Source organism: Brassica napus, chromosome C2 (genome assembly GCF_020379485.1).
Source record: "Brassica napus cultivar Da-Ae chromosome C2, Da-Ae, whole genome shotgun sequence".
Lineage (NCBI taxonomy): Eukaryota > Viridiplantae > Streptophyta > Magnoliopsida > Brassicales > Brassicaceae > Brassica > Brassica napus.
The window spans coordinates 49,563,422-49,583,438 of NC_063445.1; the positions used below are offsets into that span (position 1 = coordinate 49,563,422).

General features: G+C 36.9%; 2 protein-coding genes and 1 long non-coding RNA gene across 3 annotated transcripts; all 3 read left to right on the plus strand.

Moving 5' to 3' along the window:
* Positions 1–66: 66 nt before the first annotated feature.
* On the plus strand, positions 67–653 carry LOC125581449. Its single transcript, XR_007319058.1, has 3 exons — positions 67–208; positions 297–351; positions 462–653. It is a non-coding gene; the product is annotated as an uncharacterized LOC125581449 (long non-coding RNA).
* Positions 654–5,535: 4,882 nt separating this feature from the next.
* On the plus strand, positions 5,536–8,501 carry LOC125581450. The gene is made up of 2 exons (XM_048746906.1): positions 5,536–6,936; positions 7,446–8,501. Exon 1 carries the CDS (start codon positions 5,744–5,746, stop codon positions 6,905–6,907), a length of 1,164 nt encoding a protein of 387 aa, XP_048602863.1. The 5' UTR covers positions 5,536–5,743; the 3' UTR covers positions 6,908–6,936; positions 7,446–8,501.
* A 6,198-nt stretch (positions 8,502–14,699) lies between these two features.
* LOC125581451 lies at positions 14,700–15,508 on the plus strand. The gene has a single exon (XM_048746907.1). The coding sequence runs from the start codon at positions 14,910–14,912 to the stop codon at positions 15,411–15,413; it is 504 nt and encodes a 167-aa protein (XP_048602864.1). The 5' UTR covers positions 14,700–14,909; the 3' UTR covers positions 15,414–15,508.
* Positions 15,509–20,017: the final 4,509 nt, after the last annotated feature.

Here is a 20,017-nt window from a genome sequence, read left to right on the forward strand (position 1 = left end):
CCTTAGTTCGGCTTTTGCCTTCCTTTTCATCCATGTTTGATGTCTTTAATTTAATACTTAGAGTGTGTTAATCTATGTGTAGGGATCCTCTTGTGGATGAGTTTTGGGTTCTTCTTGGTTATTGTATATTCACGATGGCACTATATTTGCATTTTGCAACTTCAGTCATTCATGAGATCACTACTGCACTTGGAATCTACTGCTTCAGGTTTGAATTAATATATCTCTGTTACTTTTAACCATTTTTTATAATTATAGTTTACGAAAACTTGATTTCATTTACACTATTTCATCAGGATTACGCGCAAAGAAGCTTGAAGGAAACATTTAAAAAGAAAAACAAATCTTAAGGTATGCTTTTTCAGGTGTTAGCTTTCTTCTTCCGTACCTTAAGAACTTGAGTGTTGGTTAATAGGTCTTTGTTCTGTCTGTTCATAACATTTTTCTCTCTCTTTTTACAGGTAGGATAATGCAGATCACAACACGAATCTGAATATTTTTGTACTGAAACTAAACGATTGATCGTAATGTTTTTGGAAAATGTTTTTATTTTGTTTGTTTTTCTTGTTTGCTCAAAATAGTTTATTCATGTAGAACCTTTTTTGCAATGTTTCTAAAAAAGCAGGATTTTTATATGATTATTATTTGATGAATTTCGTTTTTGTGATTACAATTCTTTGCCATCGTATTGCTGTTTGCTTATATTGTTTTAGTTATGTGTTTAAATTTTTTTTATTCAAACATCGACTATTTTGTTTACCATTAAGTTAAATTGGTACAAAGTTTTTGACCACATCAGTTTTACTATGTATACAACAATGCATTTTAGCAACACCATAGAACACTCACTAGGGTGATTTCTCATTCGGATCTAGCTCAACTTAGTTATCACATGTATATGCTTTCCATAATAAAAAATATCATTAGTTATCACATGGTTAGGCTGGTATTAGAGTATGGACCTCTAACTTTGTCGGAACAATAAATAAATGATAATAAAACATATGAAAAGATGCCACAAAAATCATACTATATGGACCTCTAACTTTGTCGGTACTGATGGTTTTCGCAGCTGGTTTAGAACTAACCACACTAGACCGACATGGAAATTTAGAAAGTAAAGTGTGTGGAAAAGATAATTAAAATTAGGTAAATGAGAAAAGCATGATCTTGTCTCTTTTGGAATGAATATCCAATCATGAAACACAAACAATATAATTAATCAACAACGGAACAATACAGCACAATGATTATTAACACATTTTTTAATTTTAACACAGATACGCAGAAAAAAAATTCTTATTTTTAAAAAGATGAAAAATAATTTTAAAAGAGACAAAACTACCTTATAACATTGACATGTCCCAAATGATGTCTATTGTTCAAGCATGCTGTCTAGGGCATGCCAACTTTGCATTATCTTACTTTTTACCCACCCATTTCTCTTCTATTTTAAAAATTTATCAAAATACTTTATATTTATTTTAGCCTTTAATTTGACCAAGTTGAAATTGTTATATAGTTTAGTTCATTTTAGATTTCATATGTTTCCTAAGGGCGTAGTAATTTTATTTCAAGTGTCTTTTTTGCCAACATTGATTTTCTTAATGTTGAGTAATGCTGGTTAGTACAAAATAATGGATTTTAGCTTGTAGTACTAGGCTACTAGCTACAATTTTTTTTTGTATTAGCGTTTGTAATATAAAATGCAAATACCCAAAACATTTAGAGACAATGGAGTAAATATTTTGTATAGTCCACCACGTCACGTTAAACATTAAAGGCTATGAATCGATCACTCAGTAGAGACATAACATTCAAAATTTTCACGTTTCGAGTTCAGGTATTCGTCAGTTCGTAGCAGAATAAACACAGGACACTTGTATGATGAATGTACCACAATATAACTTTATAACCAAAATGATGTTGTTAGGCCATACCATGCCTCGGGTTATAGACGATTGGTACTTATTAACTTTTAGTGAAAGTCAAACTATTGTTTTAGTCTGATTTTTTTTAAAAAAATTGTTGAACTTTAAATCTCAGAGTATGGAATACAATAAGAAAAAGATACATAAATCTTCTAACACTTAGGAAACTCAACCGGATCACCAAATTTGATATTTTGGTGTTCAATTTAATTTTCTATCTCCAATTACAACACCAAATTCTATATAGAATATAAGATTTTAAATATTATTATTATTTATTCTTAATAATTTTAATATATTCATTATTTGTAATTGACTAATTAATGACTTTTTTATCACATTTATATCTTATGTTTAGTTGTTAGAATTTATATGTTTTCACTGTTTATTAAAAATATAATTTAGTTAATTTACATAGTAATTTATTTATTTATGTAAAATTTTAGTTGACATTAAAATTTTGCACATTTAAAAATGAAAGTACATAATAATAAATTATCTTTATTTTGTTAGAATTTCATATAATTTATTATATTTATTTAGTTATAGTATTATTAAAATATTTTTAATGTTTAAAAATGTGAAAAATTAAATATACAAAATAATATGATATGTTTCTTTAACTATAATTTAAACTAAATAAAAATATTAATGTGACTATAATTAACTGAAAATAAAAAAAATATTATTTTATATTTAGTGTGATAAATAGAGTTATGTCAAAGTTAATTTTAACCCTATTCATAAAACACTAAATTTGATGTAATGGAATAATTTGGAGTTCCATGGAAAAAAAAACTACACCAAATATGGACTCTCACTGGCGTTGGTCTAATATTACAAAATGATCCACAAATAAAAATAAAAATAAGGGAAGGTTAATGAATTCGAGCTCCAATTGAAACACAAAACACAAACGAATCAAAGCTGCTCCTAGGGAACGCCTCCGTTTGAAATTTTGACATTGCTCTGGTATTTATTCTACCGTGTAACCCAATAATGAGTTTTTTTTTTGGTATCTCAGGCCTACCGGAGAAGTGCAGCTGATCCCCAAAAAGATGGTACAGCCCTTTGATAGATTTTTCATTCCGGATATTCAAATGGGCCCGTAAGATAAATCCATATCTGTGTGGCCATAAGATGAAATGTAATAGAATGCTTTCTAACCCGGGTGGCTTAGCACCCTGGAGTGCCTTTCCACCGATGGAGGACCATCAATTTGCATGAATACTTTGGTATATTTGGAAAAGAAAGAACAATAAAATGTTCAGTAATATGGACATGGATCCAAGAAACACGCTCAAATTGGCAGAAACAGAGTCAACACTTTGGGCTGATGCACATGTATTGACCGAGACCAGGATAGGGTCCCATGCTGAGGTTACGACTCTCCCATCAATTACGGAGAGATGGTGTTTTACAGATGGTTCTTGGAAGGAGAATGAAGTTTTCTCTGGGCAAGATTGGCTAAGTACTTTAGAAGGCTTTGATGGGTTGTTAGGAGCAAGGAATGTCCGAGCTTGTCTATCCCCTCTACATGCGGAGATAGAAGCACTACTTTGGGCAATGGAATGTATGAAAAATTTACGCCAGTTTCAGGTTACATTTGCAACGGATTGTTCTCAGTTGGTGAAGATGGTTTCAGAACCAGAAGAATGACCCGCATTTGCAAATAAGAAGATATTAAGTCCCTGAAAGAGGTTTTCACACGTTCGGAGATTATCTATGTACCAAGAACGCAAAATTCAAGAGTGGATAGCCTAGCACGCAGTGCCAGGAAACAACCGTCGTTTGTCGTTCACATGGATCAATATCTACCGGAGTGGTTCAGAGAGTCAGTATGAGTCTGTATTTAATGACGAAAAAAAAAAACACCCTGGAGTGCGCCTACTACTAAACCACCACATGAATTTTATTTAGCCATGTTTATATGTTTACGAAAATATTTATTCAAAGTTACCAAGTTACCAATAATGATCTTATTCTTGGATCCATAGAATAAAGTATAGATAATGTTAGCAAATATGAAAAAAGTGTTAGCAAATGTTAGATAATGAAGACATTTAATTAAATGTCAAACTGAAAAGGACAAAGCATGCACACAATTAATCATTATACGTACATCTATTACTCAAACCTTTTGATCTAAAATTCGTCGTGTGGGCTATTAATCATTTGAACTTCGGCTCGAATGTTTTATCAGGGGTAAGTTTAGAGGAAACTACTAGCCATGACATGCTCATCCCTAAAATCAAGGATGCTTACTATTCCAAAAAATCACATACATATAGTTGCAAATATACAGATATGAAGATGTTCTATCTGTTTAATTATATATATACATATATATATATGATATATGTATACAAAAATGTAAGAAGCTGGCAAGAGAATTAATACGGACTTAAGAACAAACGGCAGACACATGAGTTCATTCATCTCCACGTATATATTCCTCTTGTACTCAATGTTTTTGTTAATTCCCTTGTATTTATCATCACTCCATCTTTAGTTTTTGGCTTTTTATATATTTCCATCTTATAATCGTTTGGATTTTTCTGTTTATTTGTGCAATAATGTTTCTGTTTTTATGTAAATATGCTTGGGCGCGGTTCAAGACACTGACGTGCATGTTAGTATACAAATCAGCCATACAAAATGTCTGGAACCGACTTATTTATGGGAAATGTCATCTTCTCATGATCAAATAGTTCCAAGTAATCAAATAGTGTTTGGTCTATTGGGGTAGTCGTGTAGATATGGTCTCTCTAAAAATTAAGAAGTCATGTTCTCTCGGGCTCGAGTGTATTGATATATCTATTATCTTGCCGCCACAATGCATTCGAAAGATAAATAGATATATAGACACAACAGGTAGTATAATTTGTTTTTGTGAACATGAAAACTTAGTACAATAAACTAATACTATGGCATAAAATTAAATTTCAGTTTGGTTTTTAGAATTTTCCTTGGCTCTACCAAATTCAAAAAACAAAACGAAAGTAAAAAACAACCCTAAGGTGCTTTCTTGATCATACCCTTTCTCTTTTTCCTTTATTTCCCTAACTTTTTTTTTAAAACAATTCCCTAACTTTTTAGCAATTAATTATTCGTTTAATTTCCCTAATTGCGTTTAGTAGTTCATAATTCCCATGCTAATTAACAACAAGAGTGATTAAAATAAATGTTTTATTATATTTTTACACTAAAAGTAATAAAGAACCCGTAAACTTTGCCCAAATTTGAGGATATGATATCAATAATAATGGAAATAATTAAGATAAAATAATAATAAACATCCATTAAGACCATGATTATTGGAGGTTCTTAGGGTGTGGTTCTTAGCGGAATATAAGAACCCGTGTCTTAACTTTTAACTAAAAAAACTAAGAACTGATTCTTAAATAAGAGTTTTAAGAGCCGGTTCTTAATTTTTTTAGTTAAAAGTTAAGAGACAGGTTCTTATATTCCGCTAAGAACCTCAGTCCAAGAATCCCAGTAATCATGTTCTAAGGATGAAATTTAATTTGAAAAACAAAATTGTGGGACATTTGAAAAGAGGGAAAAAAAATAAAAAGACCCAGCAAAAAAAAAAAAGAAAACGTAAAGCTAAAGCAAACAAGCCTATAGCTAAGCGTCGTTACACTTTCAAAACCTCTCAGTCTCTCATCAAAATCCGAGAAAAAACAAAAAGAAAAAGTCTAAAGAAACTCTAATCTAAAGATCCGATCGTCGTCATCTTCACTTCTCTGGATCTTCGCCTTTTGTTTTGTCTCTTTTGCTTTATGTTCTGTTTCTATATCTTGCCCTAAATGAAAGACAGAGGAAAGAGAACAGCAATGGAGAGAAGAAACGACGACGTCTCGCTTCACTACAGCTCACCGTCGGAGCTCTCTTGTGGGAAACATCCATCGGTTTCCACTGTCGGAATATGTCCGTACTGTCTGAACGACCGTTTAGTTAACCTCGTATGCTCAGGATGCGGCGAACAGAGACTCTCTTCTTGCTCTTGCTCAGATATCTCTTCTAACCGAACCTCAAACGCCGCCGTAGACGCCGAGAAAGTCCTCCGGATCGCTTCTCTCATCGACGAAGAGGCGACGAAACAGAGGAAGCCGAAGAGAACAGAGGAAGTTGTGGTGTTCAAGAGGAGTAGTAGCAGCTGCGTTGAGATTAACAAGACGAAGCATCATCATAGATTCTCGAGACTCGGGAGGTTCTTCAGGAGGATTAATCCGAGAAAGGACAGAGCTTTCGATGAGAAGAACAACAACGACAACGATTCTTGGGTTTTGAAACAGAGTGTTTCGAGATCGAGATCGCTCTGTAGCTTCCGAGGAGGAAACGGGTACCTTATCGGGTCGGAAGAAGACGTATCGTCTTACTCCGGCGCGAGGAGCTCGTTCTCCGCCGCGAGAAGCTCCAGCGTCAACGGCGGTTTAGGGGTTTTCGATGCGACGATAACAGAGCATCGGAGGAGTAACTTCGAAGGGAGGAAGAGTAACTTCAGCGAGACGACGGAGCACCGGAGGAGTAATTTCAGTGAACCGGAGCCGCCTCGGAGGAGCTGTTTCGAGGCGAGGAAGAGTAACTTCAGTGAAACAGAGTATCCCAGGAAGAGTAACTTCAGCGAAACAGAGTATAAACAGAGTATCAATAATCATCCACGTAGGAGCAATTACGAAGCGCCGCCAAGGAAGAGTGACTCGTCGGCGATGAGTTTCACGAGAAGGGTTTTGTCGATGAAAGAGAGTTACTTTACCGGAGGAGAAGAGCCTGGTTTTATAGATCTCAAGTTTGATTCCTCTGGAGGAGGAGATGTAGTGGTGAACGACGGCGTTTTGGAGCATGGAGGAGGAGGGTCTTGCCGGTTAACAAAGAAGGATAGAGAGGTGAGTAAGAGTCGAAGAAGTTTCAAAGGATGGAAATGGATATTCGGACATCATCATCTTCATCATCATCAAAGAGATTCATGATGAATTGATGATGCTGATGGAGATTGAAGGTAACAATTGAACTGTTTGAGTGATCCGATACAAATCTTAGTAATAAAGGCTTTAAATTTTGTTTTCTCTAATGATTTTATCATTTTGTTTTGTTGAATATATATATATATATCGACGCATCGGACTCCAAGTTTTGTGATTTGAAATGATAAAGAGATGTGATTATGAGTGTACACAACTTAACCGGTTTTAACCAAAGTCTCATTTTGTAAACTGGTAACCTTAGAGTTCTAATGTATTTTATTGGTCACTTTAATTCAATACATGTGAAGGTTGATTAGCCTTTGTGAACTTTCATTGATACTGCTTGCGTCACAGAAGCTTTATCTACTAGAAATCTAATATTCTTTTTACTTGTGTATAAGCTATTGAAATATTCAGACATGAGCTTATATTCATCACCTTGTCCTCGGTATATGAATCTAAATATTATGGAACAGACTATCAACGCGCGATAGAATGCTGGGTTGGGGAGCTGATGTATATTTGAACTGTCTCTTGTGTTCAGGATCTGATGAGTCTAGGCAACATCTGTCTCCATCTGTCGCCTCCTATCTTATTTGAAGAATGTTTGAGGTGGTTAAAACCCCCTACTACAGACACTAATAGTCTCCAATCATTAAGCTGATCTTTAAAGCTGTTGTTTATATGGTTTGGAAAGAGAGAAAATGCTCGGTTGCACACCAACTTGTGCAGACCTACTCAAGCCATTATATCAAGTAGATTGTGCAATTGCGGTTAGACCCACTATCTCTGAACATGAAGCTCGCTAGTAGTTCTTCATCTACTCTTTTGGGTTCTTGGTTAAGTCTTTTTTTGAGGGCATTATTGTTAAGTCCCTGGGTATAGCCACTCTGGTCGTTTTTTTTTCTTTTCGTAAAGTTAGGTGGTAGAGCGTGTGATCAATCTTTTTTTTTGGTATGAAATGAAATGATAGAAAACAAAATAAAAAAAAATGTTTTTAAAAACATAATTCTGTCTCTTTACCACTTTAAAACAGTTCTTCAAGTTTTTATGTTTGCACACTTTCTAACAACGATTTTGCTTTAAAGATTCATTCTTACGATTGAACTACATTATTATAGGCTGATGCCTAGGAATAATGTTGTATAGTGGTCCAAACTAAAGCAATATAGCGAAAATTTCCAGCCTAGGCCCATGTTAAGCCTAATACAATCTTCATAGCCGTAGCGATGATGATGATTCCAAAGACGGGTTCAGTATAAACATTCTGAAATTTCAAGGGTCGAACAAACATCATGAAGATGATTTGGAGCTTCAAGGCCAGCAAAAGCTTATCATCGCACAATAATAACCCACCAGATATGAGATATAGATATAGCAATTACTCCCTGATAAAGATATAGATGCTGTAACTCTTAATGCATGTAAACAGTGATGAGAAAAATGTAGTTCACTCGTTAGTATTGAATCTTATGTGCTTTCCTATGTTGGTTTGCTGCTGTATTCTCTGCAGCGTTTGTGATTGCATTAGTTATTGGTTGGATATATGAGATATAAACATCATTACATTTTTCTAATCACTGTTTAAATGCATTGAGAGGATCTATTGTTGTTTAAACTCGTTTGGTGTGTGTATGAACTCAATGAATAACAAGAACTAATTCTTCTTATTAATCTCTTGTGGAAACTCACTCAAAACCACAAGCACTCAATCACACAACTCACACTAATATCATCAAATGACATTGTGTTTATATAAGACTTTAGATATCCTAATCCTAAAAGGAAACACTTATAAGTAGATAACTCCTAAATACACTTTGATCCTTATCTCATAAAGATCCTAAACTACTTAGGATTAGGATAGCTTGACGCTCAAGCTTTCTTCAAGCTTACTTCAACAGTCTTCTCCTTAAGCTTGAACTTCATATCTTTCAAGTCTTGAATGCCTATGAGATCTCTCATCTCTTTATACTTGACTCTTCCCGATGCTTTAGTTAGAACATCTGCCTTTTGCTCACTCCCCGGTACATGCTCAACTTCTAGTAACTCTTTCTCAACACATTCTCTGATAAAATGATACCTTGAATGTATATGTTTGCTGCGCCCATGAAACACCGGATTTTTTGAAAGTGCAATAGTCGATCGATTGTCGATGCGTATGGTGGTCCTTTTGAATAGAGCTCCCGTGATCTCTCCAAGGAGATCTTGCAACCAGATCGCTTGTCTTGCTGCCTCTGTCGCTGCCATGAACTCAGCTTCACATGATGATAGCGCAACTGTCTCTTGTTTTTGAGAACACCAGGTGATAGGACTCTGGCCAAGATAAAATATATGTCCCGTTACACTCCTTCCATCATCAGGATCTGTATTATAAGAACTGTCGCTGTAGCCAACTAGCTTCATCTCTTCATCCTTTGACCTCCCGAAGTTTAGACCAAGCGTAGTAGTACCTTGCAAGTACCGTAGACACTGTTTTATTGCTATGCCATGCGATTCCTTCGGGTTTGCCATATACCAGCTTAATACCCCAATGCAATATGACAAGTCCGGTCTAGTATGGAGTAGAGAACGGAAACATCCAATAATCTTTCTATAGTTAGTTGCATCGATATCTCTTTCCTTTTCAGACTTGGCTAGCTTGAGCCCCATCTCCATTGGCGTTTGAACTGAATTGCAAGAGCTCATCCCGGCTTCCTCTAGTATCTTCAGAGCATACCGGTTCTGACACAAAGAGATACCCTCTGCATGTTGATTCACTTCAATCCCCAGATAGTAAGTAAGCCTGCCTAGATCACTCATCTCGAACTTCATCGCCATCTCAGCCTTAAACTCTTTAATCTGTTTCAGACTTGTTCCTGTCACAAACAAATCGTCAACATACACAGCAACCACTAGAAGATCTCCGCTCACTGACCTTCGATACACAGAAGGTTCCTTCAAGCATCTCTCGAACCGAAAACCTAACAAGATTTTGTTTAGCTTGTAGTTCCAAGCTCGAGGTGCTTGCTTAAGGCCATATAATGCCTTTCTCAGTAGATAAACCTTCCTCTCACTTCCTTTAACCTCAAATCCTTTTGGTTGTGTAAAATATACTGTTTTTTTTAAGTCTCCATGCAGAAACGCAGTTTTGACATCGAGATGATGAATTTCCCATCCATGAGAAGCTGCAAGGTTGATTAGTAGCCGCATGGTTTCGATTCGAGCCACAGGAGCAAACACTTCTTCATAGTCTATCCCATGTTTCTGCACATATCCTTTTGCGACCAAACGAGCTTTGTATTTGTGAATACTGCCATCTGCGTTTCGCTTAATTTTGAACACCCATTTTAAGCCTATCGGCTCGCTCCCTGTGGCAGCTCAACTAGACTCCAATAGTCTAGTTTAGTGATCGACTTTATCTCATCTTCACACGCGAGAATCCATTCTTTAAGCTCTTTTGCCTGCTCGAAGCTGCTTGGTTCATCGTTTAGGGTTAGCAGTAGCTTGTCTCCTTCATACTCGGCTACCAACACATAGTCTTCCAGATATTTTGGTCTTAATCTTTGTCTCTCTGAACGCCTTAGCCCCGGTGGATCACCGTCTTGTGTCATCTCTTCTTCATCTTCATCGGTTGTATCACTCTCCTCTGTTTCAATATTTTCATTAGAGCTAGGTTTCACCAACTCGACCTTACTTTGCTATGTTTCTTCTCCCTCAATGCCATAATTTCCGAAAGCTCCTACAACAACTTTGAAATCACGTACTTGGCTATCTTCTGCGTCAGCTTACTTCCAATTCCATCCCTTCGTTTCATCAAATACAACATCTCGGCTGACAACTATTCGCTTAGCTTGAGGATCAAGTAATCGATATGCCTTTGATCCTGGTTCTGTGCCAAGATGAACTAATAGTCGTGATCTGTCATCGAGTTTCTTTAACAGCTTCGATTCTATCTTTGCATAACAGATGCATCCAAAGGTTCGCAGATGAGCAATATTTGGCTTCTTTCCTCGGAAAGCCTGATACGGAGTAACATCCTTTAATGCCCTCGTAGCTATTCTGTTCAACAAATAGGTGGAGTGTCTGATTCCTTCTCCCCACAAGTAGTTTGGGACATTCATGTGCTTCAAGCAGCTTTTGGTCATCTCTAACAACGTCCTGTTGCGTCTCTCGACGACACCATTCTGTTGAGGGCTATAGGGTGCTGTAAGATGCCTCCTGATACCTGATTCTTCGCAGTACTCATGGAATTCGTTTGATAAAAACTCTCCTCCCCTATCCGTTCTTAGGGTTTGTATCTTTGCTTTTGTCTCCTGCTCTACTCGTTTCTTAAAGACTTTGAACTTACTAAACGCCTCGCTCTTCTCTTTAAGTAGAATAGTCCACATATATCTTGAATGATCATCAATTAGGACGAAGATATACCTGTTTCCAGCACTTGTGGTTGGTGTTATGGGACCACATAAGTCACCATGTATAAGCTCAAGCAGCTTCTCAGCTCTGTAGGTTGTTGTTTGCGGGAAGGATTGTCTGGCTTGTTTGCCAAGTAAGCAAGAACCGCTTACATTCTTCTCGATATTGATTTGTGGAACACCAACAACCAGCCTTCATTGAACCATTGATCACATTGTCTCCAAATTGATATGTCCTAACCTTGAATGCCAGCGCAGAAAACTACTTGTTTCAGTTGTGAGTAAACTCATTGTCTTCTTTATCTTCATTCGAACTTTGTACAGGCGATTTTTCGACCTAGCAGCCTTAGCAATCAGCTTTCCCTCACGATCATACATTATGAGATATTCATCCTTCATTCTTATGTCGCAACCCGACTCTGTAGCCTGTCCTAAAGATATAATATTACTCTTTAGATCTGGTATATAGTAAATGTCTAGAATCTTTCGTGGTTCTCCGTTTCTGTCCAAGAACTCGATAGACCCCTTTCCTTTGATATCAATGCGAGAGTCGTCGCCAAATCTGACTTTTCCAGTAATGGTCTCATCAATGCTCGAAAAATATCTCCTATCACCACTCATATGATTTCTAGCTCCGTTGTCGAGGTACCAGATGTTATCTTCGTCATTACCTACTTCGTACTTGCTTGGAAGCGCCTTTTCTTCATTCAAATAAACAACCTCATGAAGCATAAGCTCATCAGCCTCTTGAGTATCATCTTTCTCCACTTCTTGTGCCTCCTGAAGCTTCAGTTTGAGGTCAGGACAATCCATCACGTAATGGCCCAACTTGTCACAGCGGTAACAGGTGACGCGTGATGCGTCACGCGGAGTGTAGTATCTCCCGCGACCTCGTCCCCTGTTTTGATATCTTCCTCCACGGCCTCTGTACCGATTGTCTCCATTGAAACCACCGCGATTTGATTGTGTGTCGCTGTTTGCATACATCAACTTGCCATGTTCTTCTGGAACTTCTTCTTCCTCTGCAACACGCTCCTCATATGCTTTGAGACGTCCTACAATGTCCTCAAAACTGGTTGTTTTTAGATCCAGTACCTGCTCCAAAGCCGCCACTACATGAATGTATTTTCTCCGGGGAAGACACTTTAGAAATTTCTTAACAAGTTTGGTTTCTTCGATCTCTTCACCCAGGCTAGATGACTTTGATGATATCTCAGAAAGCTTTCCAACGAAATTATCAATCATCTCTGTATCCTTCATCTTGAGATGATCAAACTCCGCCATTAGAGTCTGCAATCGAGCTTCCTTTACTCTCTCTGCTCCGACGTTTCTTGCTTTGATTGCGTCTCATACTTTCTTTGCCGTGCTTAGCTCGCCTACCTGTAGGATAAGAGTCTCGGGTATTGATTGAAACAGAAGCACCATAGCCATATCATTCTTGGCATCGTCCCTTGCTTCGGTCTCAACAATTTCCCAGACCTTATGAACCCTAAGGAGAATTCTCATTCTCATGGCCCACACTGTATAGTTTGTTGCGTTTAGTATAGGGCACTTAATGGAAGAGACTCCTCCCTCCTTCGTCGAAGTCGTTATCGCCACCGTAAGATCCGTCATATTGGTACCGTAAGCTCTGATACCACAATGTTGTTTAAACTCGTTTGGTGTGTGTATGAACTCAATGAATAACAAGAACTAACTCTTCTTATTAATCTCTTTTGGAAACTCACTCAAAACCACAAACACTCAATCACACAACTCACACTAATATCATCTCATGACATTGTGTTTATATAAGACTTTAGATATCCTAATCCTAAAAAGAAACACTTGTAAGTAGATAACTCCTAAATACACTTTGATCCTTATCTCATAAAGATCCTAAACTACTTATGATTAGGATAGCTTGACGCTCAAGCTTTCTTCAAGCTTACTTCAACATCTATAACTTTATTAGGGAGTAATGGCTATATCTATATCTCATATCTGGTGGGTTATTATTGTGTGATGATAAGCTTTTGCGGGCCTTACAGCTCCATCTCATTCATGAATTTTGTTCGACACTTCCGTCTTTTGATTCATCATCCTCGCTAGGGCTGTGCAGATTGGATTAGGCTTGGCATGGGCTTGAATTCTTGCATGAATTTGCTTTAATTTTTAATCGCTAAAAAACAGATGCATGGAAAGTAAGCCAGTCACGGTCGGTCTGTAGTTTATCGGACATGGTCGGCCCTCAGGTTTTTGGACCACTATATAACGTTATTTATTAGGCATCAGCATAATTAATTGTTATTATTGTTTTTTCTGTCAATGGTAGTCATTGTTGAAGATTAGTACGTATACCATTTTATTTGTTAGAATATTGATTGATTTTTTTTAACTTGAACATGTATATGTAAATACATTGAAATCATCTTGATGCAAGTTGAATAAGATTTTTATACATATCCAATTTAATGCAAGACAAATGAAAACGATAGTAAAGAACCTTGACATATCATTTCTGATCATCATATACTACTTCATTAAAATTTGATGAGCTTGTTAAGATTGACGAAATAGATAAGAATCAGTTGTGGAAGCATGACTTGCTAATCTTGGCAAAAGAAACGTTTCTAAGACGAAAAGCATGGCTGAAGTTGGATAAATTTGGCCACGTATGTTTCATATCCAATGTAAAAGAAAAACGTTTTTTACAATTTAGTATTCTAATGGGTATATATGAAAGGAAAACTTGTTGATACTGAATCCGATGAATAATAAAGCTAGGTTTACTTTGTTCGTTAATAACATTCATGTAAACATTCGTAAAGTCTATAAATATTGTTTTACCAATGCTTATGTTTCTACTTAACCATGTTTTTATTTGTTATTATCAGTTTTTAGTCTTGGCCAAACGATAGTTTTAACTTTTATCTGGTGATGACTTATGCATGGTCTTATTAAAAACTATCAATGCATCTATTTGCCAAACGTATCAATGTACCATTCTATCTTGATGTTCGGATTCACGTAACCTTTGCTTTGGTGTTTAATAAAGAAAGATACTTAGCGTGTACATAAGGGACAGCTTTTCACAAAAGAGCTTTGAATTACGTCATATCTTTTAGTTCACATGAACTTAATTTATATTTTACTTCCATATATCACTATAATCGCTATTTTCCAGAAAGATTTGTAATCGCATGATCACTGCAGATTCAATAACTAGTCGATTTTAATGTGTACATAACATGGTACTTGTTAGCTGAAATTAGAAATGTTTTCATAATTTAATCAAAAACCATTTTCTTCATCCATACCCTACCAAAAAGAATATCTTGATCGAATGGCTACATTAATATAGAGTGTTATTCAAGGAAAATTAGGCAAGATTATCGTAATCCCATAAATTCTGTTCACACATTATATTATCCAAAATAATACTCTATATACGTTCATTTATTATATTTTTGCTTCGTAGATTATCCCTTTCCCAATGTCTTCCCTTATAGAAGCAAAGAACAAAGGAGTTTGTTGAAACCAAATTTCCCAAAATATGTTAGGATTTAGATTGCTCTTTAATTTCTTCTTTTGCCTTTGTATTTCTTAACTGACTCAATTTCATTCAAAATTCAATGGAAGATCTTAACACATTTGCTGCTGACTGCGTCGTTGTATCATGTTGCTGCAACTGTCTTGTTCTCCAAATCGTGATCTTCATCTTCCTTGGGATTCCTCAAAAACTGATCAAGAACACAAGAAAATGTTACACAAAATGGGGCATAAACGGAAGAACAAAAAGAATGGGGCTCGATTATGAATGTCGAGGAAACACCGGGGTCGATTGGGAATGGAGAAAAGAGACTCTGAGTATAGAGATGGAGGGCTTTGGATGTATTGAAGAAGTTGAAGAGGCTTTACAGGAGTTTTCAAAGAATGGTGAGTTTTTGTTTGGAAGCTTCTGGCGAAAAGAGAGGGTTCAAAACTTGTCAATGTCAAGTTGTGTTAATGAAAACTTTGACCTAAAATTTGTAAGTCGTTATGAGATAATCGAAGAAAATTTCTACTCCTTGGATTATACATTAACAACTTCACATATTGAAATTAGTGGAAATAAAAATAGCCCTTGTATCCACTAGGTTGGGGTTTTGCTTGTTCCCAACTTCAGAGATCCGTATTTTTTCAGCCATGTTCTGATCATCATATAGTTAATAAATGACATGCTTTGTGAAAATTTTATATCATGGACACTCTTTTAATATCGACTCATACAAGTTTTAACAAGTAATAAATATCATAATGAATTTTATTATGGCGGTGAAAGTTTGATTGGTGGATTATTTAGTTGTAGTGCACCAATAAAATGTCATAGTATTATGGATGTTTTTAAAAGGAAAAGAACATCAGATTTTAAGATAACATAAATACGGATATAAGAGTAGTAAAATATTCATTCATATGATCAATATTCAAATTCTAAAATATTTATTTTTTAAATGTTTTTGCTTTATTCCTTTTTGATTTTTGTTTAATCACAACGGTTAGTAACAAGCAATCACTACAAGAAAACAGCGATATTCTAACGGACATTCCGACGGAAAATAAAATCCTCGGAATATCCCGAGGAATTTCCGAGGAAATTCCGAGGAAACACAAAATTTGGTTTCCTCAGAATTTCCTCGGAATATACCGACGGAATTCCGAGGAAATATCAATCCGTCGGAATATTCCGAGGAAATTCCGAGGAAACATGTGTTCCTCGGAAAAAACCGGTGAATTCCGAGGAAATATTATAGCCGTTGGAGAGCCGTTGGGGGATTTTACAAAATTCCGAGGAAATTCCGACGAACTAGCCGTTGGCGTCGGAATTTCCTCGGTCTGTCGGCAGGATTTAAACTATAAATACAAGCACTCTTCTTCCTCTTCATTCACTTCATATCTTCATCCTCCCTCTTACTCTATTTACCCACGAATTTGATTCATAAAAAATATGCTTCTTCAAATTATTTTCGTTCTTGGATCGATCGACCTCATTTGGATCCGAACACGAGATTGCTTACGGAAGAATACCAACGAGGTATAACCAAATTCATGGGGTTAGTTCACCGACAACCGGAAGCAAAAACATGTATGTTAAGATGTTCTTGCTCTAATTGTAAAAATAGAAAGGTTATTAAAGAGTGAGATGTTTGGACTCATCTATATTTGAGTGGGTTTACACGAAGTTACAAAATTTGGTATCATCATGGGAAAACTGATTATGAACATGGTAGTACTAGCGAACCTCAGCCAGCGGTTAGATTAGAAGAACCAATTAGAACGGATGTAGATTATGGTGTAGGTACTGAGCAGATGGTAAATGATCATTTTAGAGGGGAAGATTTACCCAATGAACAAGCTAGGAGATTTTATGATATGTTGGATGCTGGAAAGCAACCATTGTACGAAGGTTGCAGAGATGGTCATTCAGCTTTATCATCTGCTACAAGATTGATGGGCATTAAAACAAATTATAATTTGGCTGAAGACTGTGTGGATGCGATTGCTGATTTTGTAAAAGGTATTCTACCCGAGGATAATGTAGCTCCTGGTTCATACTACGAGGTTCAGAAACTCGTAGCTGGTCTTGGTTTATCGTATCAGGTAATAGATGTATGCAGCGACAACTGCATGATTTATTGGAGGGCGGATGAACATCGGGTTACATGCAAATTTTGTGGAAAGCCTCGTTATAAAGATACGAGTGGAAGAGTTCCAGTGCCATATAAAAGGATGTGGTATTTACCTTTGGCGGAAAAGTTGCAGAGGTTGTATCTGTCTGAACGCACAGCGCAACCAATGAGATGGCATGCGGAGCACTCAACAGATGGTGAGATCAGACATCCTTCAGATGCAAAAGCGTGGAAGCATTTCCAATCAAAGTATCCCGACTTTGCGTATGAGAGAAGAAATGTCTACCTTGGATTATGTACTGATGGTTTCAGTCCGTTTGGCAAGAGTGGAAGACAATATTCTCTATGGCCCGTCATTCTTACACCATACAACCTACCCCCAAACTTGTGCTTGCGACGAGAGTTTTTGTTTCTCTCGATTCTCGTTCCCGGACCAGAGCATCCTAAGAGATCACTTGATGTGTTTCTTCAGCCACTAATATATGAGTTGCAACAACTATGGGCTCAAGGTGCTGAAACATACGATGTTTCGTGTAAAGAAAACTTTCAAATGCGGGCAGTACTAATGTGGACAATAAGTGATTTTCCAGCATATGGTATGTTGTCTGGATGGACAACGCATGGAAGGCTATCATGTCCATATTGTCAAGATAACACTGATGCTTTCCAACTAAAACACGGAAGGAAAACGTGTTGGTTTGACTGTCACAGGAGATTCCTACCACCTGATCATCCATATCGTAGGAGTAGGAATTTGTTTACGAAGAACAAGAGGGTGTTTGACAGTCCACCTCCGGAAATTTGTGGGAAAGATTCGAAGATACAACTAAGAGATTTTGGTGCAGAAAGGACGCCAGACGTCGGTGGACATGAGCGTTTTCCGGTAGATGCTGTTGGAGAACTACATAACTGACACAAAAAAAGTATTTTCTGGGATCTGCCATACTGGGAGGATCTGAGGCATAATTTAGATGTCATGCATATTGAGAAGAACTTTTTTGACAATCTCATGAACACGATCCTTAATGTTCAAGGTAAAACAAAGGATAATTTGAAGTCAAGACTGGATTTAGTCGATATATGCGCTCGTTCAGAACTTCATGTTGATGAGAATGGTAGGGCTCCTTTTCCCATATACCGACTTGATGCAGAGGGAAAAGATGCGTTCTTTGATTGGATTTCAAACGATGTGGAATTTCCAGACGGTTACGCATCAAATTTGCGTAACTGTATCGACAGAAAGGAAGGAAAGTTTACTGGCTTGAAAAGCCACGATTGCCATGTAATGATGCAGCGCCTCCTTCCGTTCGCCTTCAAGGAACTATTAGCACGAAATGTTCATGAAGCAATTGCAGGGATAAGTGGTTTCTTCCGCGATTTATGCACGAGATCAGTGACTCTTGAAGGTATTGAAAATTTGAAGACTAACATAGCCGTGATTCAGTGCAACCTTGAGAAGATATTTCCTCCCTCATTTTTTGATGTTATGGAGCATCTTGTTATTCACCTGGCAAGAGAATTATAACTTGGTGGTCCTGTGCAGTATAGATGGATGTATCTGTATGAGCGGTATATGTTCCATTTGAAAAAGATGGTGAAAAATTTAAGTAGGGTGGAAGGTTCTATAGTCGCACAGATGATCAATGAAGAAACTTCAAACTTTGCCGAGTACTACTTTCCAGCAGAAGTTCAGACCAAAAACAGAAGACCTGCTCGGCATGATGATAGAGGCGAACGGGCAACATATCATGTTACGGTTCCAGATATTTTCACAGACGTTGGACGACTTAGCGGAAAACCAAAGGACCGTCGACTTACTGAGCAGGAGCGCAGTCATTTGCAAACATATTTGCTCACCAACTGCGAAGACGTTCTTCAATATGAGAGGTAAATAAATTAGCTTACAAATTTTTATTTTAACAAGTTGAAATTTAAATCTTAATTAATTACATTATTGTCATTATATACAGGATTTTCATGGCAGAAAAGCGGTTCGAGTATAGATACGCCACAGAGGACGAACTAGAAGAAATGAAGCATAGAGAATTTACTGGATGGATGTTTACTTATGTGAGTGCTTTAAACAAATTAAAATATATTTTATCACATATTTATACTAATTCACATTTATTGATATAACATATATATATGTGCTATTAATAGGTGTCTGCTGGTTTGGCCAGAGGTGAAACATTTGACGATTGAATACGTGAGATGGTCGTTGGACCAAACTTTGTTGTGAAGTCATATCCGAGATTTTGTACTCGAGGATATGCATTCACAACTCAGAAGAGGAGACGTTCGAGTACGACTTATGATGCTGGCGTTTGTTCTGCATCAGGAGATGATGTATACTACGGACACATACATGAAATTTTGGAAATCAAGTATTTGGGCATGGTTGGATTGCGCTGTACTGTTTTCTATTGTGATTGGCACGACAACACTCCAGATCGAGGTGTGAGAACAGATGCATTTGGTGTTACATCAGTAAATTCGAGGCGAAAGCTGCAATATTATGATCCTTTCATTCTTGCTTCTCAGGCCGATCAGGTAATTAAATGTTAATTATTCAGAATGATTCATCATCATGTGTATTAATTTATAATTTTTCTAAATGTTACAGGTTTGTTATATCAAGTACCCCCGGGTAAGGAACAGAGATGATCCATGGGTTACTGTTACAAGACTCAACCCGAGAGGCCGAGTTCAGGGAAGTTCTGAGCTGGAAGACCCACTACAACCAAGCACATCCTGCAACTTAAGTGCACCAGAAGATTTAGCTGGAGTTGGCCTTGTAGTCGATTTAACCGACTTCGGAGAGGAAGCCGTCGTTCACGTAGAGGATGAACCAGTGATTGGAGAGTTTCACCAAGATCCAGATTCAGATTCATCTGGTGATGATGACTCGGAAACAGACTACCATTGATTTTTTTTTTTTTTTAAAGAAATACCGAGGAAATTCCGAGGAACACTTGATATAACCTCTTTCCTCGGATATTAGTTATTTGGTTTATCTAGCAAGGCAAAGCTGAATACGAATTAAAAACTACTCAAAACACAACCAAATA